This window comes from Cricetulus griseus, chromosome 3 (genome assembly GCF_003668045.3).
Source record: "Cricetulus griseus strain 17A/GY chromosome 3, alternate assembly CriGri-PICRH-1.0, whole genome shotgun sequence".
Taxonomy (NCBI): Eukaryota; Metazoa; Chordata; class Mammalia; order Rodentia; family Cricetidae; genus Cricetulus; species Cricetulus griseus.
Genome location: NC_048596.1, coordinates 201,609,397 through 201,633,625, shown reverse-complemented (window position 1 = coordinate 201,633,625; position 24,229 = coordinate 201,609,397). Strand labels below are relative to the sequence as shown.

Sequence of the window (24,229 nt, the reverse complement as noted above, 5' to 3'; positions counted from 1 at the left end):
AGTACACTCTCTGCACTTAAAGAAACATAACAGCTCTCTGGTCTAGGGAATCCAATGCCCTCTTCTGGCCTCTGGATACTGCACACATGGGGTACATATACATGCATGCACGCAAAAAAATACCCATACAGATAAAATAAAGTCTTTTATTAAAAAAGAAAAACAAAAATCAGCCAGAACAGAATCATCCTTACTGCAGCTGAACACAAACAAGTGCATGTTGGGCCAGATGAAGCCTGAGCAACTAACTGTGCTGCAAAGCACTGCCCACCCATTTTGTGATTGCTGTGTCTTCTTGCTTAAATACTCTTTGCTGTGCTTTCTTTTCTTTCCCTTTTGGCCTTTTTTTTTTTTTTTTTGGTTTTTTTTTTTTTTTGGTTTTTTTCCAGACAGGGTTTCTCTGTGTAGCTTTGGAGCCTATCCTGGCACTCGCTCTGGAGACGAGGCTGGCCTCGAACTCACAGAGATCTGCCTGCCTCTGCCTCCCGAGTGCTGGGATTAAAGGCGTGTGCCACCAACGCCTGGCTCCTTTTGGCCTTTTAAAAGTCTGTTCTTTAAAATTGGTAAGCAGGGTATAGCAGTGTATACCATTTTAAAATCTTCCTCCATTTTTCTCAGTCCTCCCCAACTCCTACCTCTGTTTGGTTTTCACTCCTTACCCATCCTCTACCCCATTTGTTTAGTTTTTTAAGACAGGATCTTGCCCTGGAGGGCCTGGTACTCACTATGTAGCCCAAAGTTGGCCTTGAACTCACAGCAGTCCTCCTGCTTCAGCTCCCAAGTGCTGTGATTGGCACTTTTACTTAAGGAAATTCTGGCCTATACCAGCTTGTGTATACGCTTATCTACAGCTGTTCCTTCTGATAAGAATACTTATGGCAGGGCTGGAGAGATGGGCTCAGAGGCTAAGATCACTAGCTGCTCCTCCAGAGGTCCTGAGTTCAATTCCCGGCAACCACATGGTGGCTCATAGCCACCTATAATGAGATCTGGTGCCCTTGTCTGGCATGCAGGCAGAACACTATATCTATAAAATATAAATCTAAAAAAAATATTCATACTTTAATGTCTATTTACACAATAGAGAAAATGAGTCTGAGCCTATTCAGCTGCACTTACCGAGCATTTCTTGTAATTTGCTTGTAGCAGGCTCATTCACACTAAACACGTAGTTATTATCTCTAAAGAAAAGAAATGCTGTGTTACTGTGTGAACCCGGACAGAGACACCTTTTCACTACAACTTCTTCCTGACTGTAATATTCTCTCATGGATTGTTAAAGGCCTGTGTCATGAAGCTTGCTTTTTTTCTTCTTCAGGCCTGGGGACCAAATCCAAGTCTTCACACATGCTAAGCCACAGCCCCAGTCTGAAGTAGCTGAAAGGCTTTGTGCTCCTGTTCTGACCACAGGAGATACACAACTATGACAGTTTGGCTTCAAGATACTTACTCATTCAGGAGATGCTATTACCAGTGGTTCTCAACCTGTGGGTCACACCTCCTAACTCTTTCACAGGGATCAAATATCAGATATTTACATTGTGACTCAGCAGCAGCAAAATTACAGTTATGAAGTAGCAATGAAATAATTTTATGGTTAGGGTCACCACAAATGAGGAACTGTATTGAAGGGTCACAGCATTAGGAAGGTTAAGAACCACTGCTCTACACACACACACACACACACACACACACACACACACCCCTACCTTCTGATCACATAGGATACAATTCTGAGTTTGGCTTCAACTTTATCACTGGGATACTCATTCAGTTAGGAGATCTGTCTTTCTTCATCTATATACATTCATGTACACACCCACACACATTACCTATACTCTTTTCTGTAATTAATCTAGGAAATGCAGTCTAAGGTCAAGCCAAACCTGGGCTAGAGTTCATTCATAATTTTGTGACATGGAGGTTCCCTGGAAAATTGTACTGATCTGATCTTGAGGGCAAGAGGAAAAGAAACAGCACTGTACTTCATGAAAGACACATTCCTGTGTCACTGGGTCCTGGGCTTCAGTGTCATTCCTCACCTTGACCCCATTAGCACCTGGTACTTACACCTTCTTCCTTTCTACCACTCCGAGTCTCACAAAAGCTGCTAAGGCATTTTTCTGCAGGTCAGAAGACAGTGCATCAAAACACTGAGAGGCGCCTGCAAAGAGGGGAAGAGGGCAAACGATCATTCCTATTCTTAGCTGAGAAACCACCACCCAGAGATGAGATGTGACTGACCTTGATCTAGAAGCTGACTGGTGAACTTCCTAACTGCAACCAAGTACTGTTTCTCAGTGAAGCAGTCTTCTTCTTCATGTAAGAGGTATTTGGAAACTATCTGATTTCAAGAGGGAGAATGAATGGAACACAGAGAAAGGGGGTAGCCAAATACAAGAGCATGATGGCCAAATTGCCCTCATTAAGAATAACACCTCCACAATCTGCAGAACTTCTAACATAGCTCTTTTGAACTTTCAGCAGCTTTTACAATTAGAAAAGGACAATTTGAAATGACATTTGTCAAGAGTTTAATTTCTCATCTCAGCTGATTGCAAGACAATCACTTCCAGTTTCATATCTTGGGCTGCCTGGGGAGAGGACCTACTCGTCCTTCTGAGTGCACAGAGTGCAGGCCCTCAAGCACTGGCTGATTCCCAGTTTATCAAGTGCCCATCCCATGCTAGACTTTGTGGGAAGTGTGGGACGAGGTCAGCTCTGGGATTAGTCACCATTGTCCACCCATCACAGGTGCTCACAGTCAGTATATAAGCAATGAGTTAAGAGTCACAGATGCCTCTTTTCTGAAATGCCTATATACCCAACCATATGCATTTCAAATTCCCTCCCTCCCTAGAATACTGCCGCAGTGCAGTGTCTGAAACCAGTCCTATGCTCTTTCCTGGGTGTCTGTGCAGGATCTTGCTCTTTTTCTTCTGGAAGCAGAGTGAGTGTTCAGTACAATGAAAGGAGAAGGCATTCAAGTCTTGTGCTCACTTAGTGACCACTCTGTATCAACATTAGCCATACAAAGAACACAGGAAGACACAGCATGAATGTAGTTCTGTGTGCAATCATGGGTTCACAGGGGTGCTACCCTCAGAAAATGACAGGCCCAGCCCCTCCTGCTTGTCCCTGAGTAGACATGGAACTTACTTATCTGGGCCCACTATTCAACTGGCACATGCTCACCCCCCACACCAGAAGTAATTTCAGGAATAAAGTCTTACAATACTAATGTGGAGATATTCAGCATTTGCAAACTTCACATACCTGGTATGATTCTACAAAAGGTTTAAAGAGCCCTATGAGAAATTCTAACACAGCATTCCCTTTATTTGTGATGATGATGGCCTTCCCAGTCATCTGTATAGCCTCAGTTTTACACAGCAAGTAACAGCCTTCCTCGAAGTCCTAGAAAGGGAAAGGGGAGGCACATATGTATGTGTACCCCAACATCACTAGGCCCACAGCTCCGCAGGACCACCTGACTATGCACTGAAGCTGGGAGCATTTGTTCCCACACTCAAGTGCCAACCCTCAAACATGTAAAAATACAGCATCTGTGAAGCTGTGGCCCGGGAGACAAGACAGACAGAATCTCCCTCTCTCCCTCCCTTTCCCCCTCCCCCCTCTGTCTCTGTCTCTGTCTCTGTCTCTCTCTCTCTCTCTCTCTCACACACACACACACACACACACACACACCAGGTGTTCTTCACTTGACACTGAAACACTTCCTTAAATTTAATAGCAAAACCAGAAAACCTGCCAGTCCTCACTTCTCCCAACCCAACTCCCACAGAGCACAGGAAAACCCTCTCCTTAACACACATATAGCACCTTCTGTCTATCTGCCTGCCTCTGCCCATACCAGCAAAGCCACAGACCACACAGCTGTCCCATTGCCAGGCAGGCCCGCCACAGGCCCACTCTCAGAGGAAATGTGCTGTTGTGCTGGAGCATGCCAGGGATCCTCACTTCTGGAACATGCACCGTGGCATGCTTGCTCTGAGCTGTCAGAACTTACCCTGAGTGTGTTTCCTGGAAGGAAGATGAACTCATCTGAAAACACGTTGCGTAGAAAGGAAAAGCAACTGAAGACATCCTCTGGAAAGAACCCATTTCACAACATTAAGACATAGCTTTTGATCTTGTAGTCCTTCAAATGTGTGTGTACGAATGTAACAAGGAAATAATTAAGTCCTTAAAGGAAGCTGAAGTTAACCCAAAGTTTATCTGAAGGACAGACTAGAGTCCAGCAGAGTTTAAAAGGGCTGAATTAAACAAGGCCTCAAATCCCTCAATCTAGAAATGGGCAAGATGCCATCATCCTTAGAATTTCCTCAGCTGCCTCCTATTCTCCTGTCTACCATTTCTTTACTGTGACTGTGTTTCTGGGTCAACACACACACACACACACACACACACACACACACACACACACACACACACACACACCAAGGTGTGCCCCCGAGACAAACTGAAGGATATTCTCTGGGGTGGAACCCCATTATCCTCAGGCAGATCTAGGTAGGCCCAGCCTGCATAACTCATTTCACCTCATTGTGATCTGACACCACTGTGCATTGTACAGTGACAGTGGTGGTGTCCTATCTGCCTCTGCTAGGGCTGTCACAGCAAAAACTGCATCGGACCAGGACCTGGGCAATGGTGTTCCTAATTCGGAGCCTCTCTAGTAATTATAGGACTCTCTGGATCTAACTGCCCTTATTTTTAACAGGCACAGCTAGTGCTAGTTTATTGTGTGTGTATGTCTAAGGATACTGAATGCACCAAACATGCATATGGAAAATCAGAGGGCAACTGTCAGGAGTTGGTTCTTGATTCCCACCTCATTGCAGGCAGAGCCCCTCTTGATTGCTGCTAAGCTGAACATTCAGGTATAACTGGTACACAAGATTAGGGGCAAGTCTCCTGTCTCTGCCTCCTATCTCCCTGTAGGAATGCTGGGATTTCATATATATGCTACCACATATAGCTTTTTACTTGAGTTCTAAGAATCTCAACTCACTCCTGTTCTAGAGGATCTGATGCCCTCTTTTGACCTCTGTGGGCACCAAAAACACACAGTGTGGGCATACATGCAGGCAAAATATTCATAAACATGAAATAAATACATTAAAAAAAAAAGAATCTCAACTCAGCAATCAAGCTTGCCTAGAATTTTTTTTTTTTTTTTTTTTTTTTTTTTTTTTGGTTTTTTTTTGAGACAGGGTTTCTCTGTGTAGCTTTGGAGCCTATCTTGGCACTCGCTCTGGAGACCAGGCTGGCCTCGAACTCACAGAGATCCGCCTGCCTCTGCCTCCCGAGTGCTGGGATTAAAGGCGTGCTCCACCAACGCCCAGCTTGTCTAGAAAATATTTACCCACTAAGCCATCTTCCTAGCCCAAATGTAAAGTACAGATTAGGGAGTGTCATTAGTTCTTTCCATTTCTGAAGTTTTATTTTTTCTTAAAGATTTATTTTCATTTTATTTGTATGTATGCATGTGTATATGCCCTGTGTGTGCAGGTAACCATGGCGGGCAGAAGAGGATGGTTGGAGCCCCTGGAGCTACTGTTGTTGGCAGTTGTAAGCTGCCCAACATTGGTGCTGTGAACCTAACTTGGCTCCTCTGTAAGAGCAGACAGTCTTAACCACTGAAGCATCTCTTTTGTTGCTATTGTTTTGAAACTATATTTTGCTACATAGCCCAGGCTGACTCTAAACTGGAAGCTGCCCCTGCCTCAATTTCCTGAGTATTTGGGGCTATGCCACATGCTGTTACACTTTCCAACTCTAGACCTACAAATGGGCGGGGCAGCCTCCTTTATCAGAACAGAGGGGGCCACACTTTACAGGGCTTCAACACTACTCCCCTTCTGGGACTAGAGAGCCAGTTTTCTTCGGAAATTCAAGGTCATGCTCCTAAATGTTACCTTTTCTAAGCCCAGGTGTCATGTGCAAGGCTACAGCTACTAAGGAAGGACGGACAAAAATATTGAGCAGCTGGTTCCTGTAGGCTGAGCACATAAGGAGGTTGATGTGTCGGAGCACAATTCCTTTGACCATTTCTGAGCATCCAGATTCCACTTTCAGAACCACCCTGTCATTGACAAGGCTGGCCAGGTTGGAGTGCAGCAAGATGCTGGATTGGACCACTTCCTCAGGAAGCTGGTTATCTACAGAGAGAGCAGCAGAGTGAACTCGGTGAGAAAACAGTCGTTAATTCAACCATGCTTCTCAGAACCTACAGGCTCCAAGGCAGAAGACTTATATGGTCTAATATACCCCTTTCTGTCCCAGAACTGAGAAGCCAGCTTTCTAACATGCCTACACTATCTGAAGGTCACTCAGTGCCAGCTCTTGCCCCACCACTACTTCCTCACCCATGAGCCAACCTGCACTCTGTCCTCACCTTCTGAAGATCTCCTTTCCATCAAAGCCACAACTCCAAAATCCCTGAATACAAGTTCTTCCCCAAGGACTCTCAGTAACCTATGTTGTGTCCACAGCACTAAGGCTTATTCCACTGACCCTAGCTAGCACTAGCTCACCATCAACCAGTGTCCTACCCTACAGGAACCAAAAGGCCCAGATCAGCTGGTCCACTTCTGTGAACTGGGAGGTGGTTGGCTATAAATCATGGCCTGGTCTTTCAGTAATTATACTCTGTAGTTGTAGTCCCTGTGATTTTCAATTTACACTAAACACTGTCACAGGTTCCCATTCCCAAATTCACAGCATAGTATCCATAACTCCAATGAGGGGTGTGTATTCACATGGTGTGTACATAGAGGTCAGGGGACAACTTTTAGGACATGGTTCCTGTCTTCCAACCTTGTTTTGAAGCAGGATCTCTCTACATTTTAAAAAATATTTTTATTTTAAGTGTATAAGTATTTTGCCTGCATATAAGCATACCACATGGGTGAAGTACCTCAGGAGGCTAGAAGAGAGGGTCTGATCCCTTGCAACTAGAGTTACAGATGGTTGTAAGCTACCATTTGGGTACTAGGAACTGAACCAGATCCTGTGAGAGCAGCAAGTGCTCTTCATCTCGGAGCATCCTTCCAGCCCCAGGTTTCTCTTTTAGTCTCTTACTCTGCACTGTGTACACCAAATTCTCCTAAATGCTGAGCATCCTTCCCTCTGCCTGGCCCATGAGCGATTCTCCTATCTCCTCTTCTTCTCATCTTGACAGTAAGCATGCTGGGATTGCAGATGCATACCACCACGCCCAGTTGTTTACCTGGTTCTGTGGATTGAATCCAAGTTGTGCCATGCTTGTGTGGCACACACCTTTAGTCACTGAACTTCCCTGGCCCTCCAGTGAAGTTTTTACTAAGCTGTTCCTCCTCATCCTCCTCCTCTTCTTCTTTTTCTTCTTCTCCTTTTCTTTTTAGAGACAGGGTCTCTTCATGTAGCACTGGCTATCCTGGAACTTGCAATGTAGACTAGGCAGGCTGGAACTCACAGAGCTCTGCTTGGCTCTGTCTTCTGGAATGCTGGGATTAAAAGGTGTGCACCACTACACCTAGCTTGTTTTTCTTCTTCTTTTTTCTTAAGACAGGGTTTCTCTGTGTAGTCCTGGCTATCTGGAACTCACAGAAATCTGCTTGCCTCTTTCTCCCAAGTTCTGGTGATTAAAGGTGTGCATCACCACTACCCAGCTCTTCTTTATTTTTTTGTAATAAAGACTTGGTCAAATGTACCTGTGGTTGCCCTTGGACTCTTGTTCTCCTGTTTCCATCTCCTGAGTACTGAGATGATGGGCATGCACCACAATGCTTGCTCACTGAACTAGTATCAGAGAGCTGCAGACCAGTAAGCAGCCAGGCTACAAACACAATGAGATTTAAAGAGGACTGAGGATGCAGCTCAGGGTACAAAGCATACACAGAACCTTATATTCAATTTCCTGTACTGAAAATATCAGAACAAAACAAAACCAGCCCTGGGGCTGGTGAAATGGATGGTTCGGTGTAAAGGCTCTTGCCACACAAGCTCGGTAAACTTGAGCTCAATCCCTGGAACATACATAGAGGTGACAGAAGAGACTGACTCCACAAAGTTGTCCTCTGACCTCAACACCTCCCATCCCCCAACAATAATTTTTTTTTATTTATTTTAAAGATTTTATTTATTTACAACATTCTGCTTCCATATATATCTGCATATCAGAAGAGGACACCAGATCTCATAATGGATGGTTTTGAGCCACCATGTGGTTGCTGGAAATTGAACTCAGGACCTCTGGAAGAGCAGTCGGTGCTCTTAACCTCTGAGCCATCTCTCCAGCCCCCCTCCCAACAATAATTTTTAAAAGCAACTACAATGTAGCAAACGGTACATTTGCTGGGTATGCCTATAATCCTGACACAGAAGAACTGCTCCAAGTTTGAGATGAGCCTGGGCTATAGTGAGACCCTGCTTTAAAAGAACAAAATTTTGAGTCTCTGAAGATGGCTTAGTCAGTCAAGTAGAACTTGCATTTGATTCCTAGAATCCACATAGAAGTCAGAAGAAGCCAAACACACCTGCAATCCCAGGTATGTTGAGGTTACAAGGGGAGGCAAGGGTAAGAAAATCTTCAGGGCTTGCTGCTTAGCCAGCCTAACCAAATTGGCCAGCTCCACAATCAGTGAAAGACCTTGCCTCAAAAAATGAAGCAAAAGTGGGCCAGGCGTTGGTGGCACATGCCTTTAATCCCAGCACTCGAGAGGCAGAGGCAGGCGGATCTCTGTGAGTTCGAGACCAGCCTGGTCTACAAGAGCTACTGGTTTCAGGATAGACTCCAAAGCCACAGAGAAACCCTAACTCGGACCAAAAAAAAAAAAAAAAAAAAAAAAAGTGAAAACACCTGACTACAATCTCTGGCCTCCCTGGGCTCATGTACAACATACATGAGTAAACACACACACACACACACACACACACACACACACACACACTCAAAACTATAATTAAAAAGAGGTAGATGTGGAGGGGAAGGATTTATGTCATTAGTCTCTGGTCTGTAGCTACTAAGGAAATGGCACTGTAGTCCTGGATCTTTAGTCTCAAGGGTAAACCAACGCACAAGCAATTACTCTCAAGTAGCCCCCTCACTGGGTCTCAAATTAGGAAATGAAAAGGCTAGTTTACAAACCATATTCATCCCATATACATACCAGGCCAAAGCAGGAATCCTCCAAATGCCTGAGTTAAGCCCTTGAGCCACAGAGTCTTCTCCACCAGAGTGTCCAAGTCCATGGATAACTGGTTTTGAAGTAGAATGGCAACTACCAGAAGCCATGGGTTCAGAGCCAGGTTTTCAATCTGCAGAAGCTGGATCCTATAGGCGACTTCAGTGACAAAGGAGTGAACATCCTCTGACTGCTTCTGAGGGATGTATCTGAAAGGAGGGGCAGAGAAGGAGAGGCTCAGCTACCCACATGTTGGGTGGGAGAGGGCCTGACTAGCAGGTGGGCCATGCTTCTGCCAACCAAATTCTCTCAGACCACATACTAGCAGCAAGCCTAGCTTCACAGTGTGGCCTGCCTATGTCTCCAGAGTATGCAGCTGAAATTAAACAAAAACATTAATTTCCAGCCCTAGATTATAAAAAAAAGACCCCCCTTTTTTACTTTATAAACAGATTTCATTGCCACAGGCACAGCTGCTTGGACCATGGGTCTGTACTGCAAGAGCCACATGGTCACCACCTATGCTGTCCCTTCTGGGAGTAAGCAGGACTCAGAGAACTGGCCCATCTGCATCTGACAGCTAGATGCAGAAGAAATGTGCAGGGTTTCCACAGACAGCTACAGAAGAAGGTAAATCAAGGAAAAGGGGACAGCCAAAAAGAGGCTGTCCTGCACTGGAATAACTGGTCAGGGCTCTGTGGTAGTGAATGGCTAACATTTCCTTCTGACTCCAGTTAGAAGTGAGGCTTCTAGCCATGCACCTCACTGTCAGACAACTGCTAGAGCTACAGTGCCATTTGAGGGGCTAACTGGGAAGAGGGTATGTCTGCCTCACTTCCCGAGGGGACTCTAAGAAAACACAAATGCTTGGGCTGGTGAGATGGCTCAGTGGGTAAAGGGGCTTGCTGCCAAGCCTGACAACCTGCATGCACCCACAAACATACAAAATAAATCAATTAATCTAATTGAAAAAAAGAAAAAAAAACCACAAATGCTCATCTGTGCCCTGAACCCTTAGACAACCCAGTGGGACTGAGAACAGGGGCACTATCCTGCTCACTGCTACTCTGTACTTCTTCCTAGGGTCTAAAGAAGTGCTTCAGACATATTAGCTGGCCCACAGTTGTGTCCATAATCCCTGTGTGTGAGCTTCTTAACTATGGTGTTGTTTGTCCCCACTGTTAAGTTGGAGCCTAAGGAGGATGTCCAATCATCTGGCTACACATTGGCACACACAGTTTGCAGCTTATCTTTTTTTGTTTGTTTGTTTTATGGGTGAGCACTTTGGGGATGAAGTGTGTGTGTGGCAAATAGTTCTTTGGGTTTGTTTGCTATTTGAGACAGGGTCTCATGTAAACCAGGCTGGTCTCAAACTTGCTATGTAGCTGAAGATAACCTTGAATTCCTGATCCTCCTGCCTCCACCTCGTGAGGGCTGGTATTACAGACATGCCCCACCATGCTGGCTTCAAACATGAGGTTCTTTAATTGAAGCTTTCCACTGATGAACATGTAATGCCAGGGCTTCCCTGGCAATTTGCTGGGAGAGCTCAGACAAGCCAAGGTTTGGTCTCAGAGGCCGTCAACTCAACAGTCCCGATTCACACTTGTGGATTTTACTTCTCATTTCTGTGTCAGGTATTAAAACACGGGCCTTGCACCTTGGCACCAAGTTATATGGGTTCCGACAGAGCCGCCCTGACGCTAGAGAGCGCAGTGACACAGGGTCTCCAAAGTATACATGGATGCTTCCAAAGTTCTCAGAGAGAATCCGTCTAGCTTTCAACAACCCCTGGTGGCATCACAAGAGGGAGAAAGAAAACAGGAATACATTTGTAAATTAGTGGAGGGTAAGCCAGGGTATTCTCTACATTCAAAGAAAATCAAATTTGGCTATCTCACTTACAGTGGTGGATTCCTTTGGCTTAGGAATTCCTAGCAGCTCATAGGCATAAAGAGTTTCTTCTAATATTTTATCATAACTGATGCTAATTGGGACAAAGTAGGTATCAAACACTTCTCTTTTAAAAAATGGTTCCATCACAATATTCAGGAGACCTGTAAACACAGGAAGCAATATTTTACCATGTATACTAAAGAGCAGGGCACATGAGGGCTCATAAATAATATATCAGCCTCCCTCTTTCCTTCTACACTGAACCTACAGCCTCCCTCCCATAGGGTTTAGAAGGTGAATCCTAAATCTGTTTCCAACATGTCCCATTCTTGGCTAAGAATAAAATCTGGCATTGCCCAGCTAGTGGTCAGTCTTGTTACTGATCCCACAATGAAAGGAGAAATAACCCAGTTGGGAAGTCAAACCAGGAACAGATATAGCCAGCCTTCCACAAAACACACCCATACCACCTGAGTTTCTGCCTCTCACTAACCCAAAACAGACAGAACCTGGGCATGGCAGTTCACACTTATCATATCAGCACTTGGGAAGCTTAGGGAGGAGGCTGGCAGCAAGTCTGAGGCCAGATGAAGCTACAATGAGTTCCATGCCAGCATGGGCTACTGAGTGAGACACAAATAAACCATATATGTATATACATGAAGATTACAACCGCAATCCATGTTTCCAGGAGAGCCCCCAAACTTCGTTAGTGATGACAGGCAGTGTCTGCTCTTGCTACATGTGCCCAGTGCTTTGATTCTCTATACTTCTGCTATATCCTATTCCCAGCCAGGAAAAAAAAAATAAAGAAAAATAAAAAAGATATCTAAAGTGCCCCAAAATAGCTACACTTAAGGGAACAGTTCTATTTATAAAGAAAACAGTATCTTGTCAAAGAAGTATCAAGTTCTATTTGGCAGCCACAGCGACACCACACCTGAGGTCTGAGGGTTTATGTGATTCTAATACATAAGGAACCTACCAAATTTAGGAATCAAGGTCTTGGCAGAGCGACTCCTTGTCCCTTCGAGGAAAAATTCAACAGGAGCATAACCATTCTTTAAAAGAGAACACAACAAATACACAAAACCCATTGTCTACTCTCAAAATAACACAAGCCTCTTTTTATGTCCTGCCCCCTCCCCGTGTGTGTGTGTGTGTGTGTGTGTGTGTGTGTGTGTGTGTGTGTGTGTGTGTGTGTGTGTGTGTGTACACACTCTGGGACTGAACCCATGACCTCTCATATACTATGAAAGCAATCTACCACTAAGCAAACACTCTACCACTAAACCACATCCAGAGCCTAAGAAATAGCTTTTTCTGATTCCTTATCCCAAGTGCCCTCTGCCATTTAAACAAACACTGCTCACAGAAACTTAAACAAGGATGCCTCTAAGATGAGGGACCACTGGGAGTTTGTATGCTCCTTGAGGGGAAATGACAGCTAAGGGGCTATTCAGAAGTGAAGAGCAAGACAGCTCTGCAGCTCCAGGTCCCTGGAGCACTTGCATTTACCCGTAGCATGGTCTTCACATATTCAGAGAATACAGCCCAGTACAGTTTATTTCCGCCAAAGGTGCGCCGCATGAAGAAGGCCCCAGACATTCTGAGTAGCTCACCAACCAATTTCATTCCTAGGAAGTCTACAAAACAAGGAAGGGGCAATATGCAAACAAAAATCTATATGTAAACACTATTGAGAAGTTCATGAATAAGACATGTGCCCTGTGACAGCGATAGTTAATATTTGTGAGATTAACTCAGAAAAAGAGCAGAAAGGGAGACGGCTCAGTGTAAATTGTCTGCCATGCAAGCATGAGAATATGAATTCAATTCCCAGCATCCACATGACAAGCAGGGTATGGCAGCACACACCTGTACTCCAATGCGGAGTGGGGAGGCAGTGATTAAAATCTCTAGAACTAACTGGCCCCTTAGTCTAGCCAAATCAGTGAGCTCCAGATTCAGTGAGACCCTGTCTCTAAAAATAAGGTGACCAATAGAAGACATTCAATGTCAACCTCTGGTCTACATCCCCCATACTCCAATGTCACCCTCTGCGCCCACCCAACATGCTCACACATACAGACAAACATGCACTCACATGCACATACATGCATGTGCATCCTCATACATGTATACAGATGCACACAACATATATACACAAAAAATAAAAATGGGCTGGGTGGTGGTAGTGCACACCTTTAGTCCCAGCAACTTGGGAGGCAGGGACAGACAGATCTCTGTGAGTTTGAGGCCAGCCTGGTCTACTGAGTGAATTCCAAGACAGACCCCAAAGCTACAAGAGAAACCCTGTCTCGAAAAACCAAAAATATGTAAATGAAAATGAAAACAAAGGCCATCTAGTAGGACTATGTAAAAGACTCTGAATCAGGTGCCTGCTGGGAGGTGACCTTGTACCTCTTTTGTCACCATGGTATTTACAAGCCACCAGGGACAAAGGCAATGGCAGAGCAACATGACCACAATGTCAGAAGGCCAGTATCCTCAGCCATGCTTTGAAACTGAAGTGGCATGTGCTCCCATACTCTGGAGTGCCAGGACAACCTACTCTCATCTCTCCACCACCAAGTAAAAATATCAGCCTACTTTTAATGAAATGAGTTAAATAAAGCAGGTCTACAAAAAGCCAAGGTTCCCCCAGCAGTTTAAATAGTTTTCATTTTTTCTGGTCTTCAAATCACTTCCTCCCCTATTTATTGAGAAGAAAGCACTTTTTAAGGCCTGCAAGTCCCTGCAGCTTTTAACCTTATTGATTCACTACATTTATTAACACTGGAATCCCTACTTTCCTAGAGACCTTGAAAGGGAACCAGTACAGTACAGATTCTATGAATGGATTCTACAAAAGCATGGATATACATTTACAAAGCAGTGTGGTTTAGAGTGACAACGCTTATACAGTACACAACCACACAGTGTCAAGGTAAAATGAGACATGAACTCTATGTCAGTATAAAATCAACCAAGTGGTTCAAAGAGCCAAATAGAGGCATTGAACTATAAAACTCTTAGAAGGGGATCACAGAAAATTTACACGACACCGGATGTGGTAACAAATTCTTGGTTATGACACAAAATACTCAGGGGACAAATGAACAAAAAGATTAATTGGACTCTATCGAAATATACAACTTTTGTGCATCAAAGGACACAGTCAACAGAATGGAAGGGTGACCAGTGAAATGGAGATGAACTGGCCAATCCTGTATCTATGGTCAAGTGTTCAGGACACAGAGGACTCCCATGGCTCAATGGCAAAAAGGTGGACAACCCAAAACTTGGGAGACAGACCCACAAAGACATCTCCATAGGGACCGATGTGCCTAGCATCCGGAAAGCTGAGGCAGGAGGATAACTACAACTGAGAAATTCAAGACCAGTCAGGGCAATACAGATCCCATCTCAAAACTCAAGCAGCCAAACAACCCTCCTCAGATAAAACACCTCAGTGATGATGAAGAGTACATGAACAGGTACTCAGCATCAGTGAGAAACACAACAAAAGCATGACAACCATGCTATACCCACAAAGACAGTTACTCCCGATGAAACAAAAGCATGTGCATGCCATGTCCTGGTGGACACATGATCTCACTTCTATGCAATACTGCTGGCAACACAGAGCAATATGGACACAACTGAAAACAGTATGGTGGGCCTCAAAAAAGTTCCCACATAACCCAGTGATGTATTTATTGAGGGATCAGATATGTGTACTGTTCAGCTGTTTTCTGTCAACTTGACACAAGCTAGAGTTTTCTAGGAAGAGGAACTTGAACTGAGAAACTGCTTCCATCAGATTGCTGTGGGCAAGTCTGTAGGCCATTTTCTTGATTAATGATTGATGTGGGAGTGCCTAACACATTGTAGGCAGTGCCATCCCTGAACTGGTGGTCCTAGTATCTATAAGAAGGCAGACTGAGCAAGCCATGGAGAGCAGTCAGTAAGCAGCACCCCTCCACAGCCTCTGCATCAGCTCCTACCTCCAAGTCCCTGCCCTGTTTTAGTTTCTGACCTGAATTCCTTGTTTCTTCAATAGTAACCATCTTCATCGGTTGACATGGTTTGTCAGTTTTGATGTGTCTGTTTATCACTTCTCACAGTGGTACACTATGATGTGGAAGTGTGTAAGCAGAATAAACCCTTTCCTTCCCAAGCTGTTTATGATCATGGTGTTTATCATAGCTTAGAAACCCTAACTAATACATGTACTCCCATGTTCATAGCAATTGCAGAAACAGCATTCATAGTGGGGGCTTCCTTAGCATACCTGAGGCCTTGGGTTCTATTCCCTGAACCAAAATAAGTAAGTAAATACTTTTAAACCCCACATTCACAACAGTGTGTCCTGGCTGGTTTTGTGTCAACTTGACACAAACTAGAGTCATCTGAAAGGAAGGAGCCTCAACCGAGAAGATGCCTCCATAAGATCCAACTATAAGGCATTTTCTTAATTAGTTATTAATGTGGATGGTGCCAGCCCTGGGCTGGTGGTCCTGGGTTCTGTAAGAAAGCAGGCTGAACAAAGCCAAGGGAGCAAGCCAGTAAGCAGCACCCTCCATGGCCTCTGCATCAGCTCCTGCCTCCAGGCTCCTGTCCTGTTTGAGTTCCTGCCATCACTGCTTATGATATATGTTGTTATACAGAACTGTGAACAAAATAAACTCTGTCCTCCCCAACTTGCTTTTGTTTCATCACAGCAATAGTAACCCTAACCAAGACAGTGTTACCTGAACTCACCAAATGACAGAAGCAAATAAAGTGTCCACACACAGGTTAAAGGATAAAATTAATGTGGTACATCCATACAATGGACTATTATTCAGCCTTAAAAGGGAGGGGAATTCAGACACAAGCTACAACACTGAGGTTGCCAAGCTAAATGAAATCAGTCAGTCACAGGAGAGTGTGGCTGCAGAGTGTGTGGCTGCAGAGGCAAGGAATAGAATGGTGGCCGCCTCTGGTAGGAGAAAAGCAAAGCAAAGTTAGTAAGTGTCAGTTTTGCAAGATGTGAAGGATTCTAGAGCAGACAGGAACAAGGGAGCTGCAATAATATGAATGCACTCAGTTCCTCTAAAATTGCACACTTAAACAAGTCAAGACTTTGTTATATATATTTTACCAAAACTGAGAATATGTTTTAAAAGCCCTATCTATTTGTGATCTAGAATGATCACTATGACTATATTATCAAAATTTAAAAAGCAGGAAATATGACAAAGTGGGATAGCCTCCTTTTCAAACCTAATCCAAAGAATCCCATGTGCACAGATGCCTTTCATGTCTGCTCAGTCATAGGACTGCACAGCACAGGGTCCAAATTGGGCCACCACACCATGGAAGACAGGAACTCAGAAAAGTTGCTGTTGGTACCCTTCAAATTCTTTAGTACTCTTGTTGTCATTCTAGTGAATGGTAAGTCTGTACAGTTTAAAATCATGGATGAAGACTATGCACGCACCCATTCCTGCCGCAATAACTGGCACAGGTAGATCATAGTTGTACAGAACAAAAGACAGCATGAGGAAGTCAATGTAGCTCCGATGACTGGGCAGCAGGACTACAGGGTGCTCCTGGACAGCTCGTTGTAGCTTGAAAAAAAGGTCAAATTTTCAAGAATTTCAGTTGTCATGTCACTAAAATCATAGCTTAAATCAGAAAACAGAAAGGTAAATCATGGTAAAGGTAAAGCATGGTAGCTCACATCTGCAATCCCAGAACCTGAGAGACTAAGGTAGTGCATGCCTATTATCTCAGCATTTGGGGCATTTGGGAGATGAAGGTGGAAGGATCAGAAATTCAAGGTCATCTTTGGTTACACGGGGACTTCAAGGACAATATGAGCTAGAGATCCTGTCAATAAATAAAGACATCTAAGGAAACAGGGGCACAATACAGCATATAACCAGGGCAAGTGATGAGCTGGCAGTAAGGTCTATACTACATGTGTTATAATCAAGTTAACTAACCTTGACTACTATATCCTAAGAGAATGTCTGTTTATAGGAAATCACACCAGCATAGTAGGACGTGACAGTGGAAATGCTGGAAAGGAATCTGCATGTGCACAGACAAAAACTCCTTCTCTTACTTTTGTAACCTGTGAACACACATGGGACACACAAGTGGTCTAGACGTCTTACTTGACTAACTTGGAAGTCTGCAAGTCTGACATTAAAAGGAAGAACAAGCTGCAGACAGCATGTCCCCTGGGGCTCACAGTGGATGCCTGACAACCTGCCCTCAGGATTCAGTCTAAGTGGGATGTCTTAGAATCAATTATACCACAGGATAGGGACAAGATGTCTGTACAAGCAATCCTCACCTTTTGAATGCCGTCTTCGTTCACACACACCTTTGAGAAAATCTGCTTAAAAATTTTGCTCAGGACAAAGGCAAAGAATCGAATGGCTCCCACCCGCAGTTTGTGGCTCATTTCCTCCAGGATCGAACTGGCTTCCTCTCGGAGGGTATCAACAGATCTAAGGGACTCCCTGGAAAGCTGAAAGGAAGGCAGAGCAGGGATGAATTCTGAAAAATAGAAACCAGAGCTCCTTTCACTCAAACCAATGTGATTAATTCCGAACTGACCCTATGATGTGATTCTAAGACAGTGTGTGCTCTTCTTGACTAGATCTGACCCAATTCACTAATGGTAAATGATGTTAAGTCATTCTTTATCCTGCTTTAGGCAGTTTCTCTATGGAGCACAAGCTGGCCTTGAATTCACCTTCCTTCCACCTCCGCTTACTGACTGCCAGGACTGTTAAGAGTCCACCATATTCAGTGAAAAATGATTCAATTTAAGCAGGTTTAAAGACCAGAAATTCAGCCAGGCAGTGGTGGCACACGCCTTTAATCCCAACACTCATGAGGCAGAGGCAAGTGGAACTCTGTGAGTTTGAGACCAGCCTGGTCTACAAGAGCTAGTTCCAGGACAGCCTCCAAAGCCACAGAGAAACCCTGTCTAGAACCCCCCACCCCCCCAAAAAAAGACTAGAAATTCAAAAAGAATCCATGTGGCTCCTGAGAAATGGCAACCAAAGTTAACCTCCTCTGGCCTGTGTACACACACACACACACACACACACACACAGTTCAGTGTTGCCACATCCCTTATCTACTCCTTATCTGTTCTCAGTTCAACAGCCCAGAAAGGAGGGGCTGGGTAACTGTCACCTCTTACAGTGCTCCTTCATTTTACTCAAGAGGTTACATCAAACAGTGGCTCAGCAAACAAAGAGCCTACATTAACCCAAGTTACCTAAGAATTAAATAAGCAGGAGGCAGGGAAGAAAAGAAAATGCCAGAGTCACTGAAAGGTGTGGATGACAATAGGGAGGTGAAAGTTCAAGCAAGAAACCAATACAAAACAAAGAAACACAAATAAACAAACAAAACCCAAAATCAAATGCTTTCCTGGGCCGGGCATGGCCATTCAAGTCTGAAATCCCTACACTTAGGAGTTGGAAGTGAAGAACCCAGAGCTTGAGGCCCTCCTGAGCTATACAATGAGTTCTAGGCAGGTCTGAGAAACTGGCTCATAAACAAAACCAATCAAGTGAAAACAACAACAAAAAATGGGAGGATTACTTATGGAGTTTTACATCCAGAAGGGGAGGAAGATGGGATAGAGAGAGAAGAGAATGAGTAAGAGTTGAGGAGAGTGAGTTCGAGACCAGCCTGGTCTACAAGAGCTAGTTCCAGGACAGCCTCCAAAGCCACAGAGAAATCCTGTCTTGGGGAAAAAAAAAAAAAAAAAAAAAAGAGTTGAGGAGATCTGGGTTATGTCCCAGCCCTGCTGCTTCCATCTCTGTTTACTCAGTGTCCACCACACAAGAAGCACTGGGACTATGGTTACAAAGAGGACAAAGTGCCTGACTTATGGAGCTTTGGCTCTAGATTACAGAAGCCAGGTGTCACATAAGGAATAGTTTTGATCAATGACTAACCACATACATCCATGAGAACAATTCTGTAAGATTACAATGGCAATGAAAACTTCCCATCACCCAGTGCCATCACAGTTGTCATGGAGTCATAGACAACATTACTCAAGTGTGTGGCAACCCACAGAATCACCAGCCTATAAAAGCAGAACCCCAAAATTATGCCTAGTATGCAATGCTTAATAATGATAAACAACCATGCTATTGGCACTGACATATATGTACTTACTATAGCACACTATTTATTATTCAAGCACACACCTACCTATATAGGGAGGAAAAAGTTACTCAAAGTCAGGTTGGTGATGCACACCTGTAATCTCAGCACTGAGGAGGTAGAAACTAGGACTAAAGAGAAATCTGAGCTACATGAGACTTTGTCTTGAAGTCTCTTCCCATGCACATGAAAAAAAAAAAAAAAAAAAAAAAAAGACATACATGGGGCTGGAGGATGCAGCTCAGTTGTAAGGCATTTGCTTACCATGTGAGCAGCCCTAGGTTCCATTCCTAGCATGGCAAAGAAACCAAACCAAAAACAATCCGTATGCTACTTCCCTAAGGACACCCTCAGGTATCAAATATTTAATTGGGACAGACAGAATCAATTTTTTTGCTGATTTAATCTTATGTTTTGTTCAACTTGGATCAAGAAGCAATAGGCTCCACCATGTATGCACACTACCTAGCCTAGGTACATGCAGACTGTGCTCCCTAGTTTCATGTAAGAATGCTACAGTGCTTCAACATGATGATATGCATCTGAGAACCCAGCCCATCCCAACCCACTCATGCCTGACTGGACTTAACTTGGGTACTATAATGCCTTGGGTACTATAGTAATGTCCCTGAGTGTTAACTGGAAAGGAAAACTTGTCTTTGGTCATGAAATAATCCTAACCACAGAGAACTGATAGCATCTCCATGATGTTAGTGGCCAAGCAAAGTACAGGGATTAAGGGCATGGGTCAAAGTCCACATCTAAAGTTAAAACCCGAACCGTGACCTGTGCTCCTGTACTCCATCTGCATGGCACTCCACCTGAGCATCTGAGGACGTGACACTGTGTATACAAAACCCAGTCCTTCCACGTGGCTTCCAAGCCCCTGGTGAACCTCACTCACCCCTGGAGCTCACTGCATTTCACCACCCTTCTGTCTTCTGCTGGTCAGACTGAACCACTTTCAGCATTCTACATGAACCTTCTCTTTGACCTGTTCTGAAAACAAATCGTGGCTCCCAAAGTGTGGGCTTCTGCTACTGCTACAGCATCCCGAACCCAACATAATAATGCAACTGACACACATGAGACTAGGTCTAGGACTCCTCAGAGCTTCTCATGATGTTTTAATGTGGAGGTCTGATCAGCTAAGGACTCTCTTCACCCCTTCACTAGGAAGACCTGGAGTTTCTGGCAGATAGTGTTAAAAACAAAACCTTCCTTATTCCCTACACCAAATTAGCTCTGCTCAAATTGTGGGTTCTTCACTAGCAAGTTGTATCTTCTATTTTACTATGCTACTGGCTCCATGCTACTTCTATGGCTGGCCTACCGGTCTTAACAAAAGGACAGCATACATTTGAGTGTCATGTAGCAAAAACTAAAAGTACATTTGAGATGATAAAATAAATTCATGGAAACAAGAGAAGGACCCGTTTTCAGTGGAGGAGGCTGGCTGTGCCTGAAGAACAATGTTCTTACCTGTTTAATGACGTAGTGAATCTCTTCAGAATTAAAAACAATGGACTTGATAACACTTGGCTTGCAGGGAGTGACCCCCCTATACAAGGTGGGTGTGTAGCATTTCATGGCAAACTTCAAGTCACTGACATGCCTCCTCTCCTCTAAGATGTCTTCAAACTCATCCCACTTTTTGAGCTCTTTCTGTGAAGAAGGAAGTGAAAGACAGTGAGGTGAGCCCACTGGGAATTACTAAGGTTCCTCTGCCCAAATGTTCACTGCATGACACCTGAGCAAGAGTATTCTAATATTAGATTCCTAGACAGAGAAAAAGAAGTGTCAACACCATGACCAATAAGTTTATACTCAACTATTGTTATTGGATACTTTGTGACCCCAAATTATTATTATTTATTAATATTAGGCAGGACTATTATGTAGCCTCAGCTGGCCTCAAACTCTATGTAGCCAAAAACAACCTCCAACTCTTCATCTTCATCTTTACTTTCCACCTCCCAAGTGCTGGGATTATAGGCTTAAGCCACCAGGAAGGGGAACCTATGGTTTTGTTTTGTTGGGCCAAGAACTGAACCTAGCTTTTATATGCTTTACAAGCACTCCACCTCTGAGCAGAGGCCCTGGCCTATTGATAAGCATATTTCTGATGGCTTTCTTTGTAAACTCAGTACCATACTGACAAACTTGCTTTGTCTGCCTCTATTTAGCTTGGACCAAACAAGCCCTCTGAATGTGGGTGCCAGCTAGGAGGTCAAGACAGTCTATGGGACCTCTAACAGTGGAGCCAGTCTTTATCCCTAGAGCACAAATGGACTTTGGGAGCCCATTCCCTATGGAGGGATACTATTGCAGCCCAGATACAGAAAGGAAGGCCTAGGCCCTCCCCCAAATGATATGACAAACTTTGAAGGTCCCCCATGGAGGGTCTCACTATCCCTGGGGAGGAGTTGGGGGATGGGTTGGCGAGGGTTGGGGGGAACATGGGAGGATGAGAAGGGAATGGGGGGGGGATGGACATGTAAATATGCGTAGTAAAGAATTTAAAAAAGAAGAAAAAAATAAAAAATAAATCAAAACATGTATTAGAAGCCTCAAACTAAGTTGGGTGTGGTGGTGCAAACCTATATAGTCCATGCCTTTTAGAGGTGGGGAAAAACCATCAGGATTCAAAGCCAGCCTAGCCTACATGAGATTGTCTCAAAACAAAACTATGTCAAATAAAATAAGCAGTCTGTTCTGCCTCATCACCTGTGCTCAGCTCTTGTGGGCCCAGCTTGTTTCCATCCACCAAGCACTTGCACTGCTTCACAGTCCAGTGGTGCTTCTAGAACAGTGCTTTCCTGACCAAGTAATTAGTAGTGGTAATGATAATGATCACAATGAAGGCTGCCAGCTACTAAGTGCCAGCTCTATTCTGAGAACTTGGCATTCTGAAGAACAATCTTCACTACAACCTCTGAGCAGCTGTCTTCACCAGTCCACAGGAATCCCAAGGCCCTAGGCTTCCAAAACACTAGAGACATAATTTGGTGGCATCTATGGCTCCTTACACTGATTGCCATACTTGTTTATGGCAACATGGTAACACGAAGCACTCACAGCACTATAGCCCAGGAGTTTCCTTAATTTTTTTAATTTACACCTACAGAAATATGTGTATGTCTTATTCAAAACAGGGGCCCTACCAAATATAATTTACCTTCCCTCTTTATCTGTATTTCCCTATAGTAAATACTGTTCTAAAATATCTTAGTTGTTACATAATTACCAAGTGATTTGTACTCACTTAAAAATCCAGAAGATTCAGGGAAAGCACAAACAAAACCAAACAAACAAACAAAAATCTAACTTTATGTGTAAACCCCTAATGTAGAGACTATTCTAAGGTATGCTTGCTCCTAAGCACAGGGACATGTCTCTCCCAACAGACACATTGAGACTGTCAACTTGATTTTTTCACATAATGTCATAAACACCCCTCCTTGTCATTTGTCATTTAAATTTCTTCCATTATTTTTGTCTTCCTCTGTTAATGTGGCACACTTAAGTTGTATTTCACTCCTTGGAATTATATATAAGGCACAATTGTTCTTAAACACAACCACACAGCATTTTCAGTGTGAGCCCTTGCTTTGGCTAAGCCAGCATCTCCTAGTCTTCTTTCCCTACCTCCAGTGAAACTTCCCCACTTTGGTATTTTCCAGTGCTCTCTCATCAACAGCAGAAACATACCTCCTTCCTTCAATTCAGTGACTTTTAACCTGGGGGAGTTTTCCCCTCAAACTACAAAAAATACTTTTTCTTCCTTATAGGTTCAAAAGCTCACCTCCTCCAGCCCTTGTCTTTTGCCTTCCACGACTGCTGGACACACTCACCTATTCCACTGGATTTTGTTGCTTGTGGATTTTTTGTTGTTGTTGCTTTGTTTCTCTCCTTTTGTCTTATTAGTGGGGGGTGGGGGACTACAGATGAAACCCAGGATTTTTAGTATTCATACTAGGCAAATGCTCTACCACTGAGTGACTTCCACGGCCCTGCAGCAAGCTTAAAACACTAATTACATGTGCTTCCAAATCGTCCACCTGATTCTCTTCTCCCATTACATATTCTGAATTCCCAACATTGCTCCAAAACCTATCCACTTTTCGACTGGGTTCTACAAGATTATTTTCCTGAAATCTTAACTGCCACCTCAGCTACACCTTTGGGCATCATTCCACCCAATCCTATTACTGTGGCCTTTGAGAATGTATAGCATCTACTCGGCACCCACAGGCCCTACCCTCAGCTAGGCTACCCAGCAAGCCTGCACTCATAATCTCAATATTCTTCTAGATTAAATGTGCCCTGAGTGAATCTTTCTGCCAGCTAATTGTATGCTTTTCAAAACACAGGTTAGTCTTCACTTTTTAAAATACTTAAATGAGTTCCACCTGCTTAGAATAAGGCCAGTCACTTCCAGAGTCAAGTAAGATATGTTATGTCTGATCTCCTGTCCGCTGAGACACAGTTCACTCACGGTTTACTCCCTGGTTAGTGTGCTGTGCTGCCACAAGAGGACTTGCCGGCATCCTTCTAAGCATGTAGCCATCTGTCTGGGTGGTCCTACTGCTCTGCTGTACCTGCTGCAGCATCATTTCTCTGAGAAGGCTTTCGGGAACTCCCCATAGAAGCACTCACACCTTGTTCAGGACCTCTGCCTGCCATTCACATTTAATACATGTGTGTTCACATGCTGTATCTGCGTATCTATGCATGATAACAATTATTCCAAAGGTAGCACATACCATTAGCATCTGGCCATTTTGATAATTGTAGTCATCCTAACATATCATAGGCTTTTGCTCATAAGACTGCAAAGTCTTCTCCAATTTTACAGTTCTCATTAATAAAGTAACAGCTCAAACTTGGACTCAACAAACTATGATTATATAATGTAAGGGTAACTGAGATCTTAGAAACTTCCCATT

General features: G+C 43.9%; 1 protein-coding gene across 3 annotated transcripts in view; it reads right to left on the bottom strand.

Annotated features, from left to right (window-relative positions):
- Positions 1 to 24,229, bottom strand: part of Gnpat (glyceronephosphate O-acyltransferase) — a 30,137-nt gene that overhangs the window by 1,426 nt on the left and 4,482 nt on the right. Inside the window, exons 2-15 of one of the 3 annotated variants that reach the window (XR_003483209.2) lie at positions 20,763 to 20,945; positions 17,440 to 17,616; positions 16,576 to 16,705; positions 12,606 to 12,733; positions 12,073 to 12,148; positions 11,097 to 11,248; positions 10,852 to 10,982; positions 9,177 to 9,400; positions 5,943 to 6,185; positions 4,031 to 4,110; positions 3,277 to 3,417; positions 2,245 to 2,344; positions 2,043 to 2,164; positions 1,120 to 1,181 (exon numbers count right to left, since the gene is read on the bottom strand). Coding sequence is in view for 2 of the 3 variants with exons in the window: in XM_027404818.2 (XP_027260619.1) it covers positions 1,120 to 1,181; positions 2,071 to 2,164; positions 2,245 to 2,344; positions 3,277 to 3,417; positions 4,031 to 4,110; positions 5,943 to 6,185; positions 9,177 to 9,400; positions 10,852 to 10,982; positions 11,097 to 11,248; positions 12,073 to 12,148; positions 12,606 to 12,733; positions 16,576 to 16,705; positions 17,440 to 17,616; positions 20,763 to 20,945 (1,921 nt within the window). In the remaining variant the exon portion in view is untranslated. Of the gene's footprint in view, positions 1 to 1,119; positions 1,182 to 2,042; positions 2,165 to 2,244; positions 2,345 to 3,276; positions 3,418 to 4,030; positions 4,111 to 5,942; positions 6,186 to 9,176; positions 9,401 to 10,851; positions 10,983 to 11,096; positions 11,249 to 12,072; positions 12,149 to 12,605; positions 12,734 to 16,575; positions 16,706 to 17,439; positions 17,646 to 20,762; positions 20,946 to 24,229 lie in introns of those variants that run through there. The other 2 variants (XM_027404818.2, XM_027404819.2) reach the window with 2 other exon arrangements.